The 20,209-nt window shown below is 36.4% G+C and overlaps 1 protein-coding gene across 3 annotated transcripts in view; it reads right to left on the bottom strand.

Annotated features, from left to right (window-relative positions):
• The window catches only part of LOC150076551 (ubiquitin-protein ligase E3B), a 711,739-nt gene that overhangs the window by 329,036 nt on the left and 362,494 nt on the right, over positions 1–20,209 (bottom strand). For 2 of the 3 annotated variants that reach the window (XM_090387665.1, XM_090387667.1), the window contains one exon: positions 14,133–14,338. In XM_090387665.1, coding sequence (XP_090243791.1) covers positions 14,133–14,338 — 206 coding nt within the window. The remainder of the gene's footprint in view (positions 1–14,132; positions 14,339–20,209) is intronic. The other variant, XM_090387666.1, reaches the window with a different exon arrangement.

Raw genomic sequence — 20,209 nt, 5'->3', positions numbered from 1 at the left:
TTTATCACATTATTCCATGAAGAGCAGTGGCCTTTTATATCCACCCTTTGTATCCTACACATTAATCATAGTAGTAGCCTCTCCCTAATACCATAAAGCTCCAACAATTAATACAACAATCATATATTTGGTACAGTATCAAAGGTTTTACTGACATCTAAGTAGATGATGTCAAAATTATTCTTCCATCCATTCATTTCTGTGTGAAAATCTGATTAGTTGGTAAATAGTAATTGATCAGATTTTTGGGGCATGATGTTTCTTCAGCAAACCCATGCTATGATTGTCTTATTATGATTCTACCCCTTACAAGCCATCCTATTTTGTTGCTTATTCCTATTCATTTTGTCCATTTTGTTGAACATTAGTGTCCCCCCTCCTCCTTTCCTTGCAAACTCAGATCTAGTTTAAATGCACATGATATTGTTTCTGGTTTTCTTCTTAATACCTCCTTTCTTATATTTTCCATTTAATCCATTTATGAACTAGCTAATAAGAATTTTGTCAAATGCCAATTTTTTTCAGTAGCTGCCAACTTGCTTTACCTTCAGCTGTTGTTGTTTGATAAAATATCCCAACAGATTCCCTGACAGGTTATTAAAGGCAGTTTTCTTGGCAGTTAAAAATGACTTTCTTAGAACAAGCTTTCTTATTATTGTTCAGAAAAATTTCCTAGTTATGTTTTGTTAGAATTTTGTTTTATTTTGTTTCATTACCTTCTAATATGAGCTCAGCTACTGCTAAAACCTCTGTCTTCTAACTCTTCTACTCATTTAATTAATTTTTTTTATTTTTTTATTTTCCTATAAGATGTTTTATGTGGGCCTATCACATAGCCATTATTATGTGCTGGAATGTTAAAAAGAGGGTTGCTATACAAAACTTTGACTGCATATACTTCCAACATAGATTGCATCTATGTAATCAAATGTAAATTCTATAGATTTTAAGTTAGTGATGTCATTATGAGGCAGATATCAGCACCTCAGTTTTAGAGGTGACTACAAGAAAATAAAATAAGTGGGCCAAGAAACATAGTGATTTCTAATTGGACAGCCATATGAACAATAGTTCATAAGGCTGTCTAATTAAAAATCAAAAGATTAAAAACCAATACAGGTGACCCCCGCTTAACGCTGATCATTAGTTCCGGAAAAACACAGCGCTAAGTGAATCCGCGCTAAGCGAGCGCCGCTTTCCCGTAAGGTAACATGTATTTATGAGCTGCGGTCAGTGCAATAGGATATTTCCTAATGAATAATAAACAGTAATGAAAAGATGCACAAATGTCGGTCAAAATATTTAATATTCAAATATTTGCACATATAAAATATTCTGCATTGCATACGTATAATTATGTGGTAACTACTTGCGTATCAAAAGTAATTTAAAATTCCAATTAAAATAATGAATTTAATTTAATTGATGAATTTAATCATGAAAAATGTGTGGATTTTGAGTTGAACTTTGGACCTCTTCCAAATAAACTAAAAGGGGTATTAATTTTAAATCCCCCACAGCGTTACAACCAACAATAAAGTCAACCGATCCTTCACCGCTTTGAAACCTGGCATGTTTTTGTCTTCTTTCAATATGAAACTTCTTTTAGGCATTCGTTTCCACAAAAGTCCTGCTTCAGCTATGTTAAAAACTTGTTGAGAAGTATAACACATAATACCCCTCTTCAATAATTTTAACAAAAGTTCTTTTTTGAAAGTTTCGGCTCCTTGATCTGCACTTGCGGCTGCTCCCTGGATTTTAAATGTATTCAACCAGCCCTTACCAGTTTTAAATGGTTCCACATTTTTTTTTTTAAGGCGAGTTTTCTTCAGATCATCATATTGGCTAATCTCTTTCTCTCTCTCTTTTTAATATTTAACTTAACTGAATTCTGCATTGGAATATTATCTTCAATAAAATTAAAGTCTTTCCATTTCAATCCTAATAGCCGGCCTAGTCCTAGTTGCTTGCAGTGGAACAGCTATCTTTTCCGCTGCAAAAATTAATTCTTTATTTTTTTATAATTGTTCTTACAGTTAAAGTTGCAAGTCCTAAATTATGGCACACATCCGTTTGTCGTTGACCGGAATCGATTCACTTCAAAACGGCTAATTTACTTTTCAAATTCAGTCTTTTTCTTACATTTATAGTCTTCGTACTGTGCCCAGACGTTGTTGCTTTTTCATTCCTATCAGTCATTATTAGCTCTTCGAAAATGTAACTGCGTTGGTTGAATTAATTACGATACAATGTTCAAGTAAACTTTCCGTTACGCACGATGTCTAATACTCTACTGAGTGATGACTAGACTTCGGATAAATGCATATAACGCAAATATTACAAGCAATATACTTGATCATTTTTTAAAATGTTGATCGCGGAACTACGTAACAAGTCACTGTACTGAAACTAAATTAGCGTGCGAGAAAATTTTACTAAGTGTGGGAAAATTTCTCAAGTCGGCGTGGGAAACGTTTTAATGCTGTTTTGCTATTCATTTTCAAGCTATCGACTCCATCAAATGAAATGATTTCGTTAAATATGTCAAAAATGTAATCTGTAAAAGAGCGTTATAGTGATCTGTGACAGCGTTATAGTCAGATACGGGTTATAATATAAGAACAGCGTTATAGCGAATCAGCGTAAAGCGAACCGCATTATAACGGGGGCCTGCTGTAGTTAAAAGTTTCTGCAGGTGGTTCAAGTAGAAAAAGGAATAGAATATGTGTAGATATCTATATATCTTTAGTATTCAGATTAACAGTAAAGTGAAAAATTAGAAATAGAAACAAATAGACAAAACAGAAGAAATATAGTGATTTTTAATCAGACAGCCATATGAATGGTTCTTAAGGCTGTCTAACTAAAAATCAAAAGTTACAAGTTTCTGCAGTTGGATTAAGTAGAAAATGTAGTAGAATATCACTAGTATTCAGATTAACAGGAAAGTACAATAGTAGACCATGACAGGCAAAGTGCTTTTGCTGCATTTTATGTATAGTAGATAAAAACAGATACTAGTCTGTAATTATTTTTGGTGTGTGTGGGTGAGAGAGAGAGAGAGAGTTGTTTCTGAAACTCTGAAAACTGAAGAATACTGTTTCTATTGGCAAAATGATAAAAATGTCTTCATTAAAAAGAGGTTTGTGAATTTATTTTATTTTATTTTTAAGAAGAAGATACTTTATTACTTCTATCTTTTTCAGGAGTCCCCAATTATGGTTTGAGTAGGAATGGTTTGAGCATGCTCAATGCCGATGGGATTCTTCCTCTTGCTCAGAATAATCACCTGAGAGGGCATAAATTCAGACTGAGGAAAGACAGATGTAGGATAGATGTGCGGAAATTTGCCTTTAGCCAGCGGGTAGTTGGTTGGTGGAACAACTTCCATCCCTTGTTGTGGAAGTTGATAGCCTAAATAAATTTAAGGCTGGACAGGTATTTCGAACAAACGGATGGGTGAAATGGAAGTGTTTTTTTGGCTGATGCTGCATAAGCTTGCTTTCTTGCATCATATGCCTCTACTAATGCTAATCATCTCTATAAGAATAAACTTCTGACTGTAACTTTGTACAGGGAAGAGCCATATAATCCAACAGGTGCAGTGGGCACTCTACCTAGATCCTACAAAACTAAAGTGCCTATGTAAAAAATTTTTGATCACTTTTTCTTTGAATGATGACAACTACAACAAAGATCTCTTATTGAATGGATTTATACATGGCATGGATAGACAAGGTATACACATAAAAAGGCAATATCAATCTTTTCTTTCATGAAGTGAAAGAAATTACTACTACAGATGAACTTTGAGACTTTTTTTTTTTTTTTTCATTGCAAAATCAACAAAAAACAACTTTAAACGATCTTTTTCATACAGTCACATTTTTTCTTACATTTTAAATCATGTTATCTTAAAAAAAAAAAAAAAAATTGCCCTCCACAGTATTCCCAAATGGCAAGACACATCCTTAAAAGCAATGCAAATATTTGGAAATAACAGTGGCAGACATTCTTTCATCATATCTGCCAGTGTTTTCTTTCTCTGATTCATTTGAATTTGTGAAAACCAAAATGTTTGTGCAACACCTTGGGGTTTATGATAAAATAAAGTTCGGTAGGTCAAGATTTTACTATAATTATATGCTTGTCATTTCACAATGCATCAATAATTTCTTCAGCTTACAGTAATGAGGCACCTAAGGCTTCAAGGGGACTGAATTTTAGCAGAGTCCAGTCATTCTACGACAACCAAATCCTCTGCTTACACCTTCAAGGTAGTGAGACTATTGGTAACCCTGAATATACCCCAGAGTCAGCATCACTGCACATTTTATACAGGAGGCGACTACCCACATGTGAACCAACAAATGAAGGTAAAAGAGTAGTATCCACATCAAAGCAAGAAATGGCCAACTCTGAGTCACCATGCAGTAATAGGTGGAAGATAACTCATCACTGGCAATACCACCACTACCACTTTGATTACTGGAGGCTTGAAGTGAACTCATATTTAGTTTCCGGAGCAAACTTCCAACAACCCTCTATCTCTTCCATAATACAGTACAGATAACGACTTTTCAGGTTTTTGTGATATCAAATATTCCTTACATTTTGAGAGTATGGGTGCAAAATTGCATTCGGGCCAGCCACTTGATAGTACAATGAACCAAACCTATTTGTAATTCTCTAGGGGGCATTTGAGTTAGCCATTGTATAAACTTGCTGCCTCTACTCTGTAAAAAAGAGAGGAAGTCCAAGTAGTGTTTATTCGGAAGGCACTGTTGAAGCCATATTATGTCAAAGAAGTGGGTATATTCTTGACCTGTGTACACGACATCAAAAACATTTCATTAATTCATCATGTCCCCCCCCCCCATACTTTTACCTTATCTACTATTCAGGTTACAGACTTACTACCTCAATGCCAATTTACAATCAGACAAATAATTTGAATTTAAGCAGAGATACTCCACAGAGGATTCCATGGACTATTTGATCAAAATAGCACATACAGCAGAGGAAAAATATATCCTGGCTATATCCATTGATTTTACAGGAGCCTTTGATGCATTATGGTGGTCCAGCACGTTTTGCGGATTGCGATGTACTGGAATACAACAAAATCTGTATCAGTCAAAACAAGATATCAGTGTGTCACCAGACAAGTGAAAAAAGGATGCCCCAAGGATCAATGCTGGGTCCCTGTTTCTGGAATATGTTACTGGATGAATTCTTGGGAATGGGTATGGGCCCAACTGATAGGGGTGCCTCTGATAATGCCCTTGTCTTCCTTGTCAAGGTCAACACCCAGGCTGTTTTAGAACAGTATGCCAATTTAGCAATAAATACCCTCCAGCAATTGCCAAGTATACAGAAACTAGCAATATCCAGCAGTAAAACCAAATCAATTCTGCTGAAAGGTAAACTTGAACAGATGTCCCCTGATTAAAATATCAAGTAAAACAATAGCCCTAATAACAGAAATGAAATATCTAGGTAAAATATTTGCAAAAATTAACTTTTTGTCCCCATCTTGTGAACTTGGCCTGAAAAATCAGGATTTATGCTGGAATGAATGGTAGGATCAGCCATACTGACTGGGGCTTAAAAAGGAAGAAACTTGCTCTTATTTATAGAGCAAGCTTCCTCCCAGTTATTAGCTATGGCATAGGCCATAGGTATAAAACTATAGAGCAACTTTAGATAAGATTAAAAGAAAATGAGATTCCATACAGAGGATTATACTCTTAATCATCAAGAGAGAATGCTACACTGTCAGTATGCCTTCTTGGCAGGAGCATTGCCAGTGGATTTAGAAATAATTAAAAGAAGACTCAACAAGCTAACCCCAACAAACATTTTAGGGATTACCATAAACCTTGAGACTGATATCAAACAAGAAAGAAAAAGAATGTCAACCACACTTTACCAGCAATGGCAGAGCAGGTGAGGAGACACCTAAAGGAAAAGTAACTACGAAGTTCTTGCCTCGGGTAACCCCTAGTTCCCCCACCCTACCCCGGTTGGCCCCAGGACTCCATACCACATTTTTGTTAACAGGCATGGTTCCCTGAATGCAAAGTTGCCAACTGGGTCTCACCCAGAATCCTAAATGTGATATACCTGTGAAGCTAAGCAACTACTCATCTCTAATGAAATGCATTGCATGGCCTTCTCTGCATTTGCTCAAAACGTTTATCAGACCAAGGGAAGCGACTATGCTACAGCTACCCAGAGTGTGACTACCCTTAGACTAGTAAGCTTATTTGATCGTGACATTATTGACAGAAACTAACACAAATGAGACTGGCCAGTTAGAATATGCTTCCCATCCAGTGAAAATGTTTAAGTTAAATACTGACATTTGTAAAAAGAAATATCCATATTTATCTGTATTAATATGTATTATTAATGTATAATTGTATATATTTCATGGAATGAATAATACAATTTCAGTAGTATGAGAATGTTTATGTGTTACATGGCCTTTGTGGGTTTGCTCAAAAGGTTTTTGTGACCAGGAGAAGAAACCATATGAGATGATTGATTACCCAGACTGTAATGTTACCCCTACTTATATCAGTGTGCTTACCTGACTGTGACGTGTTAGAATGTACTGATATAGACTAACCCAAGTGAGACTGGCCTGTTAGAATGTATTTTCCACTCAGTGAAATGTATAAGTTAGACATTGATATTTGTTAAAAGAAATACCCACGCTTATCTGGATAAGTGTGTATAAATATGTATTATTAATGTATAATTGCATATATTTCATAGAATAGATGGTTCAAGTCAGGAGTATGAGAATGTTTAGGTGTTCCTCGTGAGTGTAAGTACGATGTGCATGCTTGTATAAATAACAAGTTTTTGTATGGGCTTAGCACACCCAGGGCCCTGAGCTGGTTATCATTATTCTTCTCTTTCTTGGTGATTCTCTCTCTCTCTCTCTCTCTCTCTCTCTCTCTCTCTCACACACGGTAACTCGGGAATTTTTTTTGGCTGGTGCAGCATAAGCCACAGGCTTCCTTGCACCACATAGCTAATAATAATAATAATAATAATAATAATCATTGGAGCTCTCTATCGCATCCAGATGGAGAGCTCCTACCTGGGTACTTGATTCTTGGGATATGTGAGAGCAAGCAGTGTGTGACTGTTTATGCTGGTTTGCATCTCTCTGTCAGAGGAGTCTGCAATTCTGTAATGTCTGCAATGATGGGCATGATGGAGAGCTCCTACATGGACATTTTCACTTTGGTGTATATTAGAACTTATGAATGACAGTACTGAAAACTGGTTTTTCAGCTTTCAATCGCATCTGCATTGTTAGATGTGATTCAGAGCTTGTACCATTATGATTAAAACATTTTAATCATTACTTAACAAGTACAGGTCACTGTTGAAAAAAAAGCCATGAATTAGGGTTGAATTTGAAAGTGTCTGCAATTCTGCCCAGACACGATAGGAGGGAGTATATGATGAGAGCCCTGTCGATCAATTCGGCCCTGGAAAGATTGTGCAAGGCTCAAGGGGTAGAATTTTTTTCAGCCTGGTCTGTACTTGTTAACAGGAGAGACTGCTTCTACAGGGATGGGATACACTTAAATAGAAAGGGTGCAAGAATGTTTGCTGATGCTATCGAGGCAGTGTTAGGTGGGTCGGAAAACTGCTAGATTGGGGATATACAAGGACTAATGATTGGAATGAGCCGCAGCCTGGAAAATAAGATGCAGGATATTTCAGAGACTGCTGAGAATCATTGGGGGGGTACATTGGGGGGGTATAAGCACATGGGCTGTGTTAGGGTAGCTAAGAAAAAGAACAGGTGCATGTATACTTGCGTGTACATCAATGCTAGGAGTTCAGTAAATAAATCTGATGAATTTGAGGTATTGCTCAAAACATCAAAGGCAGATATTGTGGGGGATTTCAGAGACGTGATGTCACACAGATATAAGAAATGCAGAACTGGAATTTGGGGAGTACAATGTCTACAGAAGGGATAGAAAGGGAGGAGGGGTTATGCTATTAGTTAAGAAATACATAAAATCCAAGGAAGTGAAGCCAGTCGGCATTGCTAGACAGTGCAGTGTTGAGTCAGTTTGGTGTGACATAAGCATTGAGAGATCAAAATTAAGAGTAGGAGTGTGCTATAGGCCTAATGACTCTGATGAGTATAATAAGAAATTGTACAGGGAAATAGAGTGGGCCAGTAAATCAGAGAGTCTTATAATGGGGGATTTTAATTTCCCAGATATTGACTGGAATTTGGGGGATGGTCACTCACACACACACACACACACACACACACACACTAGCAAGGCTTTTGTGGATTTATTGGATGATTGTTTTCTACATCAGCATGTTTGGGAGGCAACTAGAGGGAGTAATACTCTTGAATTGATTATCAGTAGTGATTCTTCATGCATTAGGAATCTGCAGGTAAATGAACCACTAGATGGCAGTGATCACAGTGTGCTGAAGTGGGATTTACTCACAGAGGTAACTACCATTAGGGGTAAAGGGAAGGGTTATTGGTTTCGTAAAGGAAACTACGATGGACTGAGACAGTATTTAAATTCTATACAGTGGGACCAACTTATGATGTTACCAACAGCAAATTCAAAATGGGAAACATTCAAAGAACTTATCTTGGAAGCTACTAGGCTTTACATACCAACTAAGAAATATTGTTCAAGGTTTAGGCCTAAGTGGATGTCAGATGAACTAATGAGACATATGGCAGAGAATAAAAATGCATGGGATACATACAAATTAACACGTGACACAGAAGCCTATGATAGATACAAGTTGATCTGTAACCAAGTTACAAAGGAGGTTACACAGGAAGGCAGATTACGAGAAATCTTTGGAAAGGGTTGCAAAGAAAAACAGCAAAGAGTTCTTTACTTATGTAAACTCTAGAAGGAAGGGGATGAATCAGATTGGTCCACTTGATATCGATGGGTCAACTGTTGATGATCCTGCTCATGTAGCTAACAAACTAAATGAATATTTTGCATCGGCAGTCAAACAAGGGGGGTTATTCAGCGAGGGAAATGCCAGAGGTGTATTCAACTCTGGCAGTAAGCTAGAGAATCTTGTAATAACTGAGAGTAAAGTGGAGGAGAAATTGTTGAAGATAAATACAAGAAAGGCACCTGGGGTGGATGGGATCATTCCAGTTATATTAAAGGAGGCAGCAAAGGAAGTAAGCAAACACTTAGCCATAATTATGAGAGCTTCCTTGGACTCAGGGGAGGTACCCATAGACTGGAGATGTGTAAATGTGACCCCAATTCACAAAGGAGGATCAAAAGGCGACACAAGTAATTATAGACTTGTTAGTTTAACTTCTGTTCCCGCAAAATTAATGGAGGCACTGGTTAAAGAAGCACTGCAGGATCATCTAGACAAGACTTCAGTTATAGCTCAGACACAGCATGGTTTTGTTAAGGGGAAGTCTTGCCTGACCAATTTCATTGGATACTACGATGCAGTCACAAAAGAACTGGATGCAGGGAATAACTTTGATCTTATATACTTGGATCTTAGAAAGGCTTTTGATACTGTTGCACATGGCAGACTGCTGCACAAATTGGAGCAGTGTGGCACTGGAGGCAAATTGCTGCTATGGATAAAGGGGTGGTTGAGGGGGAGAAGACAGAGTGGTAATCAATGGACACTGCTCATTGTGGACTAATGTTATTAGTGGAGTCCCTCAGGATTCAGTATTGGGTCCATTATTGTTTTCTGTATTTATAAATGATATTGATGATGGTATATCAAGCGTAATGTCCGAGTTTGCAGACGATACGAAGGTTGGCAGGGTTGTAAAGGACACTACTGACACTATGCTACTGCTTGTTTGTTTGTTTGTTTGTTTGGTTTTTAGGAGCATTAGCAACTAAGGCCATATTGCTCCGGGATATGCGGTGGTCATTCCCTGACCTTTCCGCATCCTCCATATTTGGTGGCGACGGGCTCGAACCCCGGTCTAATCAAGAAGCGTGTGCTACTCACTGCTGCTCCTTCCCACCTGGCTACGGAGGCGCCTAATGCTACTGCAACAGGATCTGGAAAGGTTGAGCAGATGGGCTGAGAGGTGGCAAATGAAGTTTAACATTGACAAATGTAAAGTACTACATATGGGAAACAGCAACCCCAGAGCAACATATCTACTCTGTGGTACTACACTGACAGTTGTAGAGAATGAAAGGGATCTGGGGGTGGTTGTGCAGGCAGATATGAAGTTTTCTGAGCAGTGCAGATGGGCTGCAAGAGTAGCTCATGGTGTATTGTCGATGATATATAGGAATTTTTCTAGTAGGGATAAGGAAGTGATTATTCCCTTGTATAAGGTAATGGTCAGGCCACACCTAGAGTACTGTATACAGGTCTGGAGGCCTCATTTCAAGAAGGATGTAGAGATGCTGGAACGAGTACAGAGAAGAGCAACAGATTGATGAATGGAACAAAGGGGTGCTCTTACGAAGAAAGGCTTAAGTTTTGCAAATTACAGTGTCTGGAGACTAGGCACCAGCAAGGTGATTTGAGAGGTGTATAAAGCCTTGAATGGTTTGAGCATGCTCAACGCTGATGGGATTCTTCCTCTTGCTCAGAATAATCACCTGAGAGGGCATAAATTCAAATTGAGGAAAGACAGATGTAGGACAGATGTGAAGAAATTTGCCTTTAGCCAGCGGGTGGTTGGTTGGCGGAAACAGACTTTCATCCCTTGTCGTGGAAGTTGATAGCCTAAATAAGTTTAAGGCTCAGCTGGACAGGTATTTCGAACGAACAGAGGGGTGAAGTGGAAGTGGTTATTTTTTATTTTATTTTATTACTATTTTTTTTTTTTTTTTTGGCTGATGCTGCATAAGCTTGCTTTCTTGCATCAAATGCTGCTACTAATGCTAATGCTAATTTTTCTTTTTTATAACACTTTCCAGATATAAATATATACATTACTAAGTCTAACTCAATTATTTCTATATTCTATTATCATATGAGATGTAACAGGGATTACCGCTATTATTATTTATTTAATTTTTTTTTGGTTATAGGATGGCTTCTTTCGACCACTCTCCTAGTCCAACGTGTTAACGATTAATTTGTAACAACAATATATTTATCAAATTATTAAACATCTTCCCCACTGTCAAAATAGCAGCAGGCCAACCCCATAATATCACTATTGGATGCCCAACTCAACTCAGGGCTCCAACCACTACCAGAGCAAATCCAGGGTTTGCTCTTATTCCTGTGAACATGTAGTTTCAAAAAGCCTTAGTCCAACTTAAGGAAGGAAGAGAATATTGCTCTATATGCAGTTAAGCTTTTTTACTCCATTTCTAAATATTTTTAAATTTTAATTTTAGTTTTAATGATGTTGGATGTGATGTTTTCCTTACTGGCAGGGGGAGTAGTGGTTGGAGCCCTGAGTTGAGTTGGGTATCCAATAGTGATACTATGGGGTTGGCCCGCTGCTGTTCTGACATTGGGTAAGACGTTTAATAATTTTATAAATACCATATTGTTGTTACAAATTAATCACTAATGTGTTGGACTAGGAGAGTTGGTCGAAAGAATGACTGAGAATGTCCTATAAGTGTTACCTGGTTATATTATTAATGTGATTAATATAATATTATATTAATGTCAGATTACCTGTGTAAACAAGGTGACCAAATGAATGATTAAGATTAGTATATAAATTTAAAAAAAGAAATAAATAAAAAGTAGTGTTTTGGTTTTTGTTATATTTAATAGGTGGCACCTGTGTCCATGTGCTGTTATTCAGTGTTCATGTTATGTACTGTTATTCAGTCAGCCCCTAAATACATATGGGGGGAAGTGCAACTGTAAGTATGACAGGTGTGAAATTGGGTTGGGTGCATGTAGAGAGAGTGTTGTTCTAACAGAGCCCTGCCCTGCTAACATGTCCCCTGTTCTGAGGCATGTCGTGGAATTTGCTGACACAGGCTTCAGCTGGCCTGGCCAGTGCTAGCACAGAAGCAATGCATGTCCAATAGGGGCACCTCCTGGCCTTATGACTTCACTCCCCTACAATCCCTGTCTCCTTTCCCACCTTCCATCCCGAACCTTTTTGACTGGTGGACTATCACCACAAATCTTTTCCCGTTCTAAAGTTTCCCCCGTTATGGAGGATAGGATCCTTCCACAGGTGTGTCCCCTCTATTCTTTAACTTCCTATTTCCAGATGTAAAAGTCTTCCTATCATCTGTTCCTCTCCTCCTCATCTGTCTCCCCTACTCCCTTTTTCACTTTCCAGTGTCTCCCTCCCTGGTAAGCTTAGGAGTCATCCAGGGTTCACCCCCACCAGACACCTTTCTATTGTCTACTACACATGGCCTGCCTCCTCAGGGCAGACAATGAGCAACATGGGATCCCACTAGGGACCCTGCAGCTAAATGGCCAGGGGAACAATAGACCAACACGACCCAACACTAGACCATGCAGACCAACACTAAAATTTACACTATCTCTGTCTATATCAGAGATATGTAAATTTTAGTGACTTTACAGTTTGTACTGTGACACTGAGTATACAAATGTGGTGTTTGTGGGGGGGGGGGGAATCAATGCCACTTAACAATCAACACTAGGTCCAACTCAAAACTCACATTACAAAAAAAAAAAAAAAAAAAATTTATTCTTCCTCATATATCCCTTCTACTTCTGTTCTCTGGAGCAACCTTCCTTCACATGTCTTTCCCAAAAATTACAATCTACAGAAATTCAAGTCTAATGCTCACAATTATCTTCTGTCTTCTCTACATCTAACCCTACCTATATATATATATATATATATATGTTAGAAAAGATTTCTTTTATGGTATATAGTTCAGATTCTGCACCTGTAGGGGACATAAATTCAAATTGAAGAAAGACGGTTGTAGAATAGATGCGCGGAAATTTGCCTTTAGCCAGTGGTTGATTGATTGCTGGAACAAACTTCCATCTGTCATCGTGGAAGTTGGCAGCTTAAATAAATTCGAAGCTTAACTATACAAACTTTTGGAATGAATGGATGGGTGAAATGAGAAGGGTTTTATTTTATTTTATTTTATTTTATTTTTGGCTGATGCTATATAAGATTGCTTTCTTGCATCATATGACCATACTAATGCTAATATATATATATATAAAAAATACATTTAATTGTATATTAAATTGCTGCCATCACTTTAAACATTTTTAATCTTTAAGAATAAATAAGATAATTGCAATCAGCAAAGTGATTAAATAAACTCTTATGACCCATCACATAGTAGTTTTCTGTGGAGAAAAAAAAAAAAAAAAGAGAGAGAGAAAAAAAATCATTTAAGATAATTTTGATCACTCATCTACTAACAGAAATTAAGACACCCATAAAATTGCATTCACAAAAGGGCATATGAAACAGGAGTGCCCAGAACATACAAGGACCCTAATCTGGCCTAGCAATGGGTTAGTCCAGTTATTGCTTAAGCAATTGACTGACTGATCAAAATTTAGCAAAAAAAGCTTAGAAAATAGTCAAAAATAGAAGATCATAATTTGCAGAAATTCCAAGAGTTGAAATTCTAATGATCTGGAAAATTAATAGATAAAAGTTTAATCTTGAAATACTATAGACTGCAATAAAATTTAATGAAAAAGATTTAGCCTCTGTGATAAGGAAAGTGTGTTGAAGTAATGGAAAACAGCCACCTGATTAGAATTAACAAGTGAAAGGCTGTTATAGGTTCACCCACTGTATAAAGGGAGAAATTAAAAGATAACCATAACTAACATGATTAAGCGTGCATCAAAGCACCCCACATACATAACAGTCACATTAATATTTTAATAACAGAGAAGAAGAAGAAAGAAAAACAAAATAATAGGCCACATATGCTTCCTATTTTCCTTTTTATTAACATTTAATCTAAGTACTGCTGCAATACATCTTTATCCTTTTTTTCCATGAATAAAGATATCTAAAATATAAATTTATGAAATTAAATAGTTGATTAAATGCAAATAACAATGTAACTATAAATATAATTAGGCTTCTGTTTCAAATCAGATTTTGTAAACTTTTGGGATTTGTATTATGTTTATGTTGTAGCAGAGAGAACCTTGGCAAGGGTATCCTGAACACATACTGGAAGATCGAGGGGAATGCTGCGTGTTGTCTACTTGAGAAGCAGAACATGGATTAATAGTAGAAAGTGGAGGACTTGCTGCTACAGACTCAAATAGATGAGAAAATATGACTTTGATTACAGCTCCACACCACAGTAACTGAAGCTGCTTCTTCACATACATAAGTGATTCATGTAAGCTGGAACAAAAACAGATACTGTTCATTACTGTAAAAATTACATTTTTTTAATATTATAAAATTAATAGTAATTTGTATAAGAAAATGAACTGTAAACTTCTTGTATAGTTAAATGGTTTACATTTTCAAATAATAGGATATATACACATAAGCCACCAGTAACATTATAAAATACACATGACAAGATATTAAAAAATACACATGTCAGCCAGTTCCAGGACAAGCCAAAAACTCATCAAAAAGTGGAGTTTTCAGAGGTCTCATAAGAATACAGCATTTTCCTATGGCTATTAAATTCTGCAAGCTCAGAAAACAGATAACGTATGAACTTTATTTACGAGGTAAGCAAAAATAAAAAAAATTAAGCTATGTTTTGGAAATCTGAAGATACTCTGCTCCTGATATTTTTGGTTGAAGAAACACAGTTGTAGTCACTTGATTAACGATGTTTTATGATGCATCTCTCACTCTATCCCATGCATTTCATTAATGATAATAAAATAATTTCAATTCACAATATTGGTACAATAACATTCGGGAATTATTTTTGGCTAAGAAAGCAGTATAAAGTCATGCTGCCACATCTAACAGTGCTTCGAGTCCATCTCTCTATGTTTCTGACACTTCAGTGCAAACAACTCTACCATTTTCATAATTTTGCCGTGATTGCACAAGCATATTCTCATTCTCTCTCTCACACTCACACACACTTTCATACACAGATTTTCATAAATTTATTTCAATTTTACTAAAGTAAATCAATAGTCATGGCCCAAAAGTGATTGTAAAAGAAAAGAAAAGCAGGATATCAATAATCAAATGAAGAAAATATTTCAAAATATAAAAACAGCATTAAAGTTATGTAGAAATACTGCTGTACAATAATCTTTTCACGTAAATAGTTTTTTTTTTTTATTTTTTTTTTTAAATCACAATTCACTGTACATATACATTTTAGGATAATATACATATAAATGTTAGTAAAATATTTATTTACTAATATGAAATTTTTAAATATTGTAAAATATAGTTTTTCTCTGAAAAAGTACAACTTTCCGTCTCAGAATGGATTACGCCCTTGACACATTTCATATACTTGATTAATGATAATTTCAGTTGACAGTCATTTTCACAGAACCAAATACAATCATTAATAAAGAGACCAATGTATACAAATTGAGGTAAAGGAACATCCCATTTTAACTAAAGTTGAACTGAGGTGAGAACTTTTAAAAATTACAAAAAGTATCCTAAAAATGTTCTTGCATCAAATGCCTCTACTAATGCTAATTTTCTACCCAGTGTAGGGAAGACAGTCATTATTTTCCCAGGGGCTCACATCTGGTGAGTATGGGCTTGGCACACCCAGGGTCTTGAGCTGGATATCGTCATTCTTCTCTTTCTTGGTGATTCCTTTCTACTTCTCTCTCTCTCTCTCTCTCTCTCTCTCAGGGTAATAGGGAAATTTTTTTTTAGCCGGTGCAGCATAAGCCTCAGGCTTCCTTGCACCATATGGCTATTAATAATAATAATAATAAAATCCAATGACATTTTTACTATTGACTTGTTATGGTAAAAATCTGAAGTTAATCTATCACAGAAAGAAAGTGAAATTCTGGAACTCAGCCAGCTCTATTTTTTAATTATTTTTAATTATTAAAAAAAATAAAAAAATTAATTTAATAATAATATTACACAGTATACAACTATGTTATAATAGTATGAACCAAAGCTATAATACTCATTAAGTTCTACAGTTGTGCCATTGATATCAATATTGTAAAAGAATAAGAGAAGTTTACCTCAATATGATAAGTAGAACACTTCCATATGATACTCTCCAGAAATTAAATTGAAAACAATTAAAAAATTGAAAATCTTACATTACAGTAAGAAATAATTAACAATAATTAAAAATTTAATGAAGACAATTAAAAATTAAGTAAAAAATTAATTTAACGAAAAAATTGCAAAACGATTTTCCTTCCTTAATACATGTATGATACGTAGAACACTTCCGTATGGTATTCTCCAGAGGAAGGAAAATCATTTTGCAATTTTTTAGATTAAGTTAAATTTTTACTTAATTTTTAATTGCATTTAATCGATTTTTAATTGTGTTCATTTGATTTTTAATTATTGTTAATTATTTATTACTGTAATGTAAGATTTTCGATTTTTTAATTGTTTTCGTTTTAATTTCTGGAGAGTATCATACGGAAGTGTTCTACTTATCATACTGAGGTAACAAATTACTTTGTTATGTATATGGCTGAACCACAATGACAGTTGTGCCATATATGAATTTAAAGAACAAACACAATGCTTTAAATATATTTTTAAATTCAAATAAAAATAGAATCAAACATTCATCATTTCTGAAATGAAACACTGTTCTTATCCCTGTACACTTATCCTTCTTATCCCCACCTAAACATGCAAAGTGGATATCAGATAAAAACAACTGATTGCATGAAAATCAGCTGCATGTACTATCAATTTCAAGATAGTCTTCACTAAAAATGTTACAAAGACCCCACTTGGATAATTCTTTGAGGTGAAGAGCAATTGAGAGATGTATTAATATCAGCCATATAGTGCAGTGAAGGCTGTGGCATTTACTGCATACTAGCCAAAAACATAATTTAAAAATATTTTAAAAAATGATAATAATAAAATAAAATAATAAATAAACAAACAAATAAATAAATAATAAAATAAAATAAAATAAAATAATAAATAAACAAATAAATAAATAATAAAACAGAATAAAATAATAAATAAACAAATAAATAAAATAAAACAAATAACCTACTTGACTTCCTTTTCATGTAGGTTATCCTACATGAAAAGCTGTCATCCTCAACCACCCATGGAGGCAACTTATTCTAGGAATCAACAATTTGCTATCTAAAAGAAAACTTTCCAAAATCCAAGTCTAAACCTTTTCAATTATAATTTGAATTTATGATCTCTAGCTCTGTAATCATTTATCTTCTTCTTTTTTATCTTCGCTTTCTTCCCATGTTTAGCATTAGCATTAGTAGAGGCATTTGATGCAAGAAAGCAAGCTTATGCAGCATCAGCCAAAAAAAAAAAAAAAACCCACTTACACTTCACCCCTCTGTTTGTTCAAAATACCTGTCCAGCTGAGCCTTAAACTTATTTAGGCTATCAACCTCCACCACAGGGGATGGAAGTCCGTTCCACCAACCAACCACCCGCTGGCTAAAGGCAAATTTCCGCACGTCTATCCTACATCTGTCTTTCCTCAATTTGAATTTATGCCCTCTCAGGTGATTTTTCTGAGCTAGAGGAAGAATCCCATCAGCATTGAGCATGCTTAAACCATTCAAGGCTTTATACACCTCTATCAGATCACCTCGCTGGTGCCTAGTCTCCAGACACTGTAATTTGCAAAACTTAAGCCTTTCTTCATAAGAGCACCCCTTTGTTCCATTCACTAATCTTGTTGCCCTTCTCTGTACTCGTTCCAGCAGCTCTACATCCTTCTTGAAATGAGGCCTCCAGACCTGTATACAGTACTCTAGGTGTGGCCTGACCATTGCCTTATACAATGGAATAATCACCTCCTTATCCCTGCTGGAAAAATTCCTGTATATCATTGACAAAACTCCATGAGCTACTCTTGCAGCCCGTCTGCACTGCTCAGAGAACTTCATATCTACCTGCACAACCACCCCCAAGTCCCTTTCATTCTCTACCACTGTCAGTTTAGTACCACAAAGTTGATACGTTGCTCTGGGGTTGCTGTTTCCCATGTGTAGTACTTTACATTTGTCAATGTTAAACTTCATTTGCCACCTCTCAGCCCATCTGCTCAACCTTTCCAGATCCTGTTGCAGCAGCATAGTGTCAGTAGTGTCCTTGACAACCCTTCCAACCTTTGTATCGTCTGCAAACTTGGACATTAAGCCCGATATACCATCATCAATATCATTTATAAATACAGAAAACAATAATGGACCCAACACTGAGCCCTGAGGGACTCCACTAATAACATCAGTCCACGATGAGCAGTGTCCATTGATTACCACTCTCTGTCTTCTCCCCCTCAACCACCCCTTTATCCATAGCAGCAATTTGCCTCCAATGTCACACTGCTCCAATTTGTGTAGCAGTCTTCCATGTGCAACAGTATCAAAAGCCTTTCTAAGATCCAAGTATATAATATCAAAGTTATTCCCTGCATCCAGTTCTTTTGTGACTGCATCATAGTATCCAATCAAGTTGGTCAGGCAAGGCTTCCCCTTAACAAAACCATGCTGTGTCTGAGCTATAACTAAAGTCTTGTCTAAATGATCCTGCAGTGCTTCTTTAACCAGTGCCTCCATTAATTTTCCTGGAACAGAAGTTAAGCTCACAGGTCTATAATTAGTTGTGTCAGCCTTTGATCCTCCTTTGTGAATTGAGGTCACATTTGCACATTTCCAGTCTATGGGTACCTCCCCTGAGTCCAAGGAAGCTCTCATAATTATGGCTAAGGGTTTGCTTACTTCCTTTGCTGCCTCCTTTAATATAACTGGATAGATCCCATCCACCCCGGGTGCCTTTCTTGTGTTTATCTTCAACAGTTTCTCCTCCACTTTACTCTCAGTTATTTCAAGATTCTGTAGCTTACTGCTAGAGTTGAATACACCTCTGGCATTCCCCTCGCTGAATAACTCCTCATGTGTGAATGTCGATGCAAAATATTCATTTAGTTTGTTAGCTACCTGAGCAGGATCATCAACACTTGACCCATCAATATCAAGTGGACCAATCTGATTCATCCCCTTCCTTCTAGAGTTTACATAAGTAAAGAACTCTTTGCTGTTTTTCTTTGCATCCCTTGCCAAGGATTTCTCGTAATCTGCCTTCGCCTGCCTAACCTCCTTTGTAACTTGGTTGCATAACAACTTGTATCTATCATAGGCTTCTGTGTCATGTGTTAATTTGTATGTATCCCATGCATTTTTCTTCTCTGCCATATGCCTCATTAGTTCATCTGACACCCATTTTGGCCTAAACCTTGAACAATATTTCTTAGTTGGTATGTAAAGCCTAGTAGCTTCCAAGATAAGTTCTTTGAATGCTTCCCATTTTGAATTTGCTGTTGGTAACATCATCAGTTGGTCCCACTGTATAGAATTTAAATACTGTCTCAGTCCATCGTAGTCGCCTTTACGGAAGCAATAACCCTTCCCTTTACCCCTAATGGTAGTTACCTCTTTGAGTAAATCCCACTTCAGCACACTGTGATCACTGCCACCTAGTGGTTCATTTATCTGCAGATTCTTAATGCATGAAGAATCACTGCTGATAATCAAATCAAGAGTATTACTCCCTCTAGTTGCCTCCCAAACATGTTGATGTAGAAAATAATCATCCAATAAATCCACAAAAGCCCTGCTAGTGTGTGAGTAACCAGCCCCCAAATTCCAGTCAATATCTGGGAAATTAAAATCTCCCATTATAAGACACTCTGATTTACTGGCCCACTCTATTTCCCTGTACAGTTCCTTATTATACTCATCAGAGTCATTAGGCCTATAGCACACTCCTACTCTCAATTTTTATCTCCCAATGTTTATGTCACACCAAACTGACTCCAGACTGCACTGTCCAGCGATGTCGACTGGCTTCACTTCCTTGTTTTTTTATGTGTTTCTTAACTAATAGCATAACCCCTCCCCCCTTCCTATCCTGTCTATAGACGTTGTACTCCCCAAATTGCAGTTCTGCATCCCTTATATCTGTGTGACACCACGTCTCTGATATCCCATCAATATCTGCCTTCGATGTTTTGAGCAATACCTCAAATTCATCAAATTTATTTACTAAACTCCTAGCATTGGTGTACACGCAAGT

Source organism: Mastigoproctus giganteus, chromosome 13 (genome assembly GCF_048544385.1).
Source record: "Mastigoproctus giganteus isolate SK-2022 chromosome 13, ASM4854438v1, whole genome shotgun sequence".
Taxonomy (NCBI): domain Eukaryota; kingdom Metazoa; phylum Arthropoda; class Arachnida; order Uropygi; family Thelyphonidae; genus Mastigoproctus; species Mastigoproctus giganteus.
This window is presented reverse-complemented; position numbering and strand designations above follow the sequence as displayed.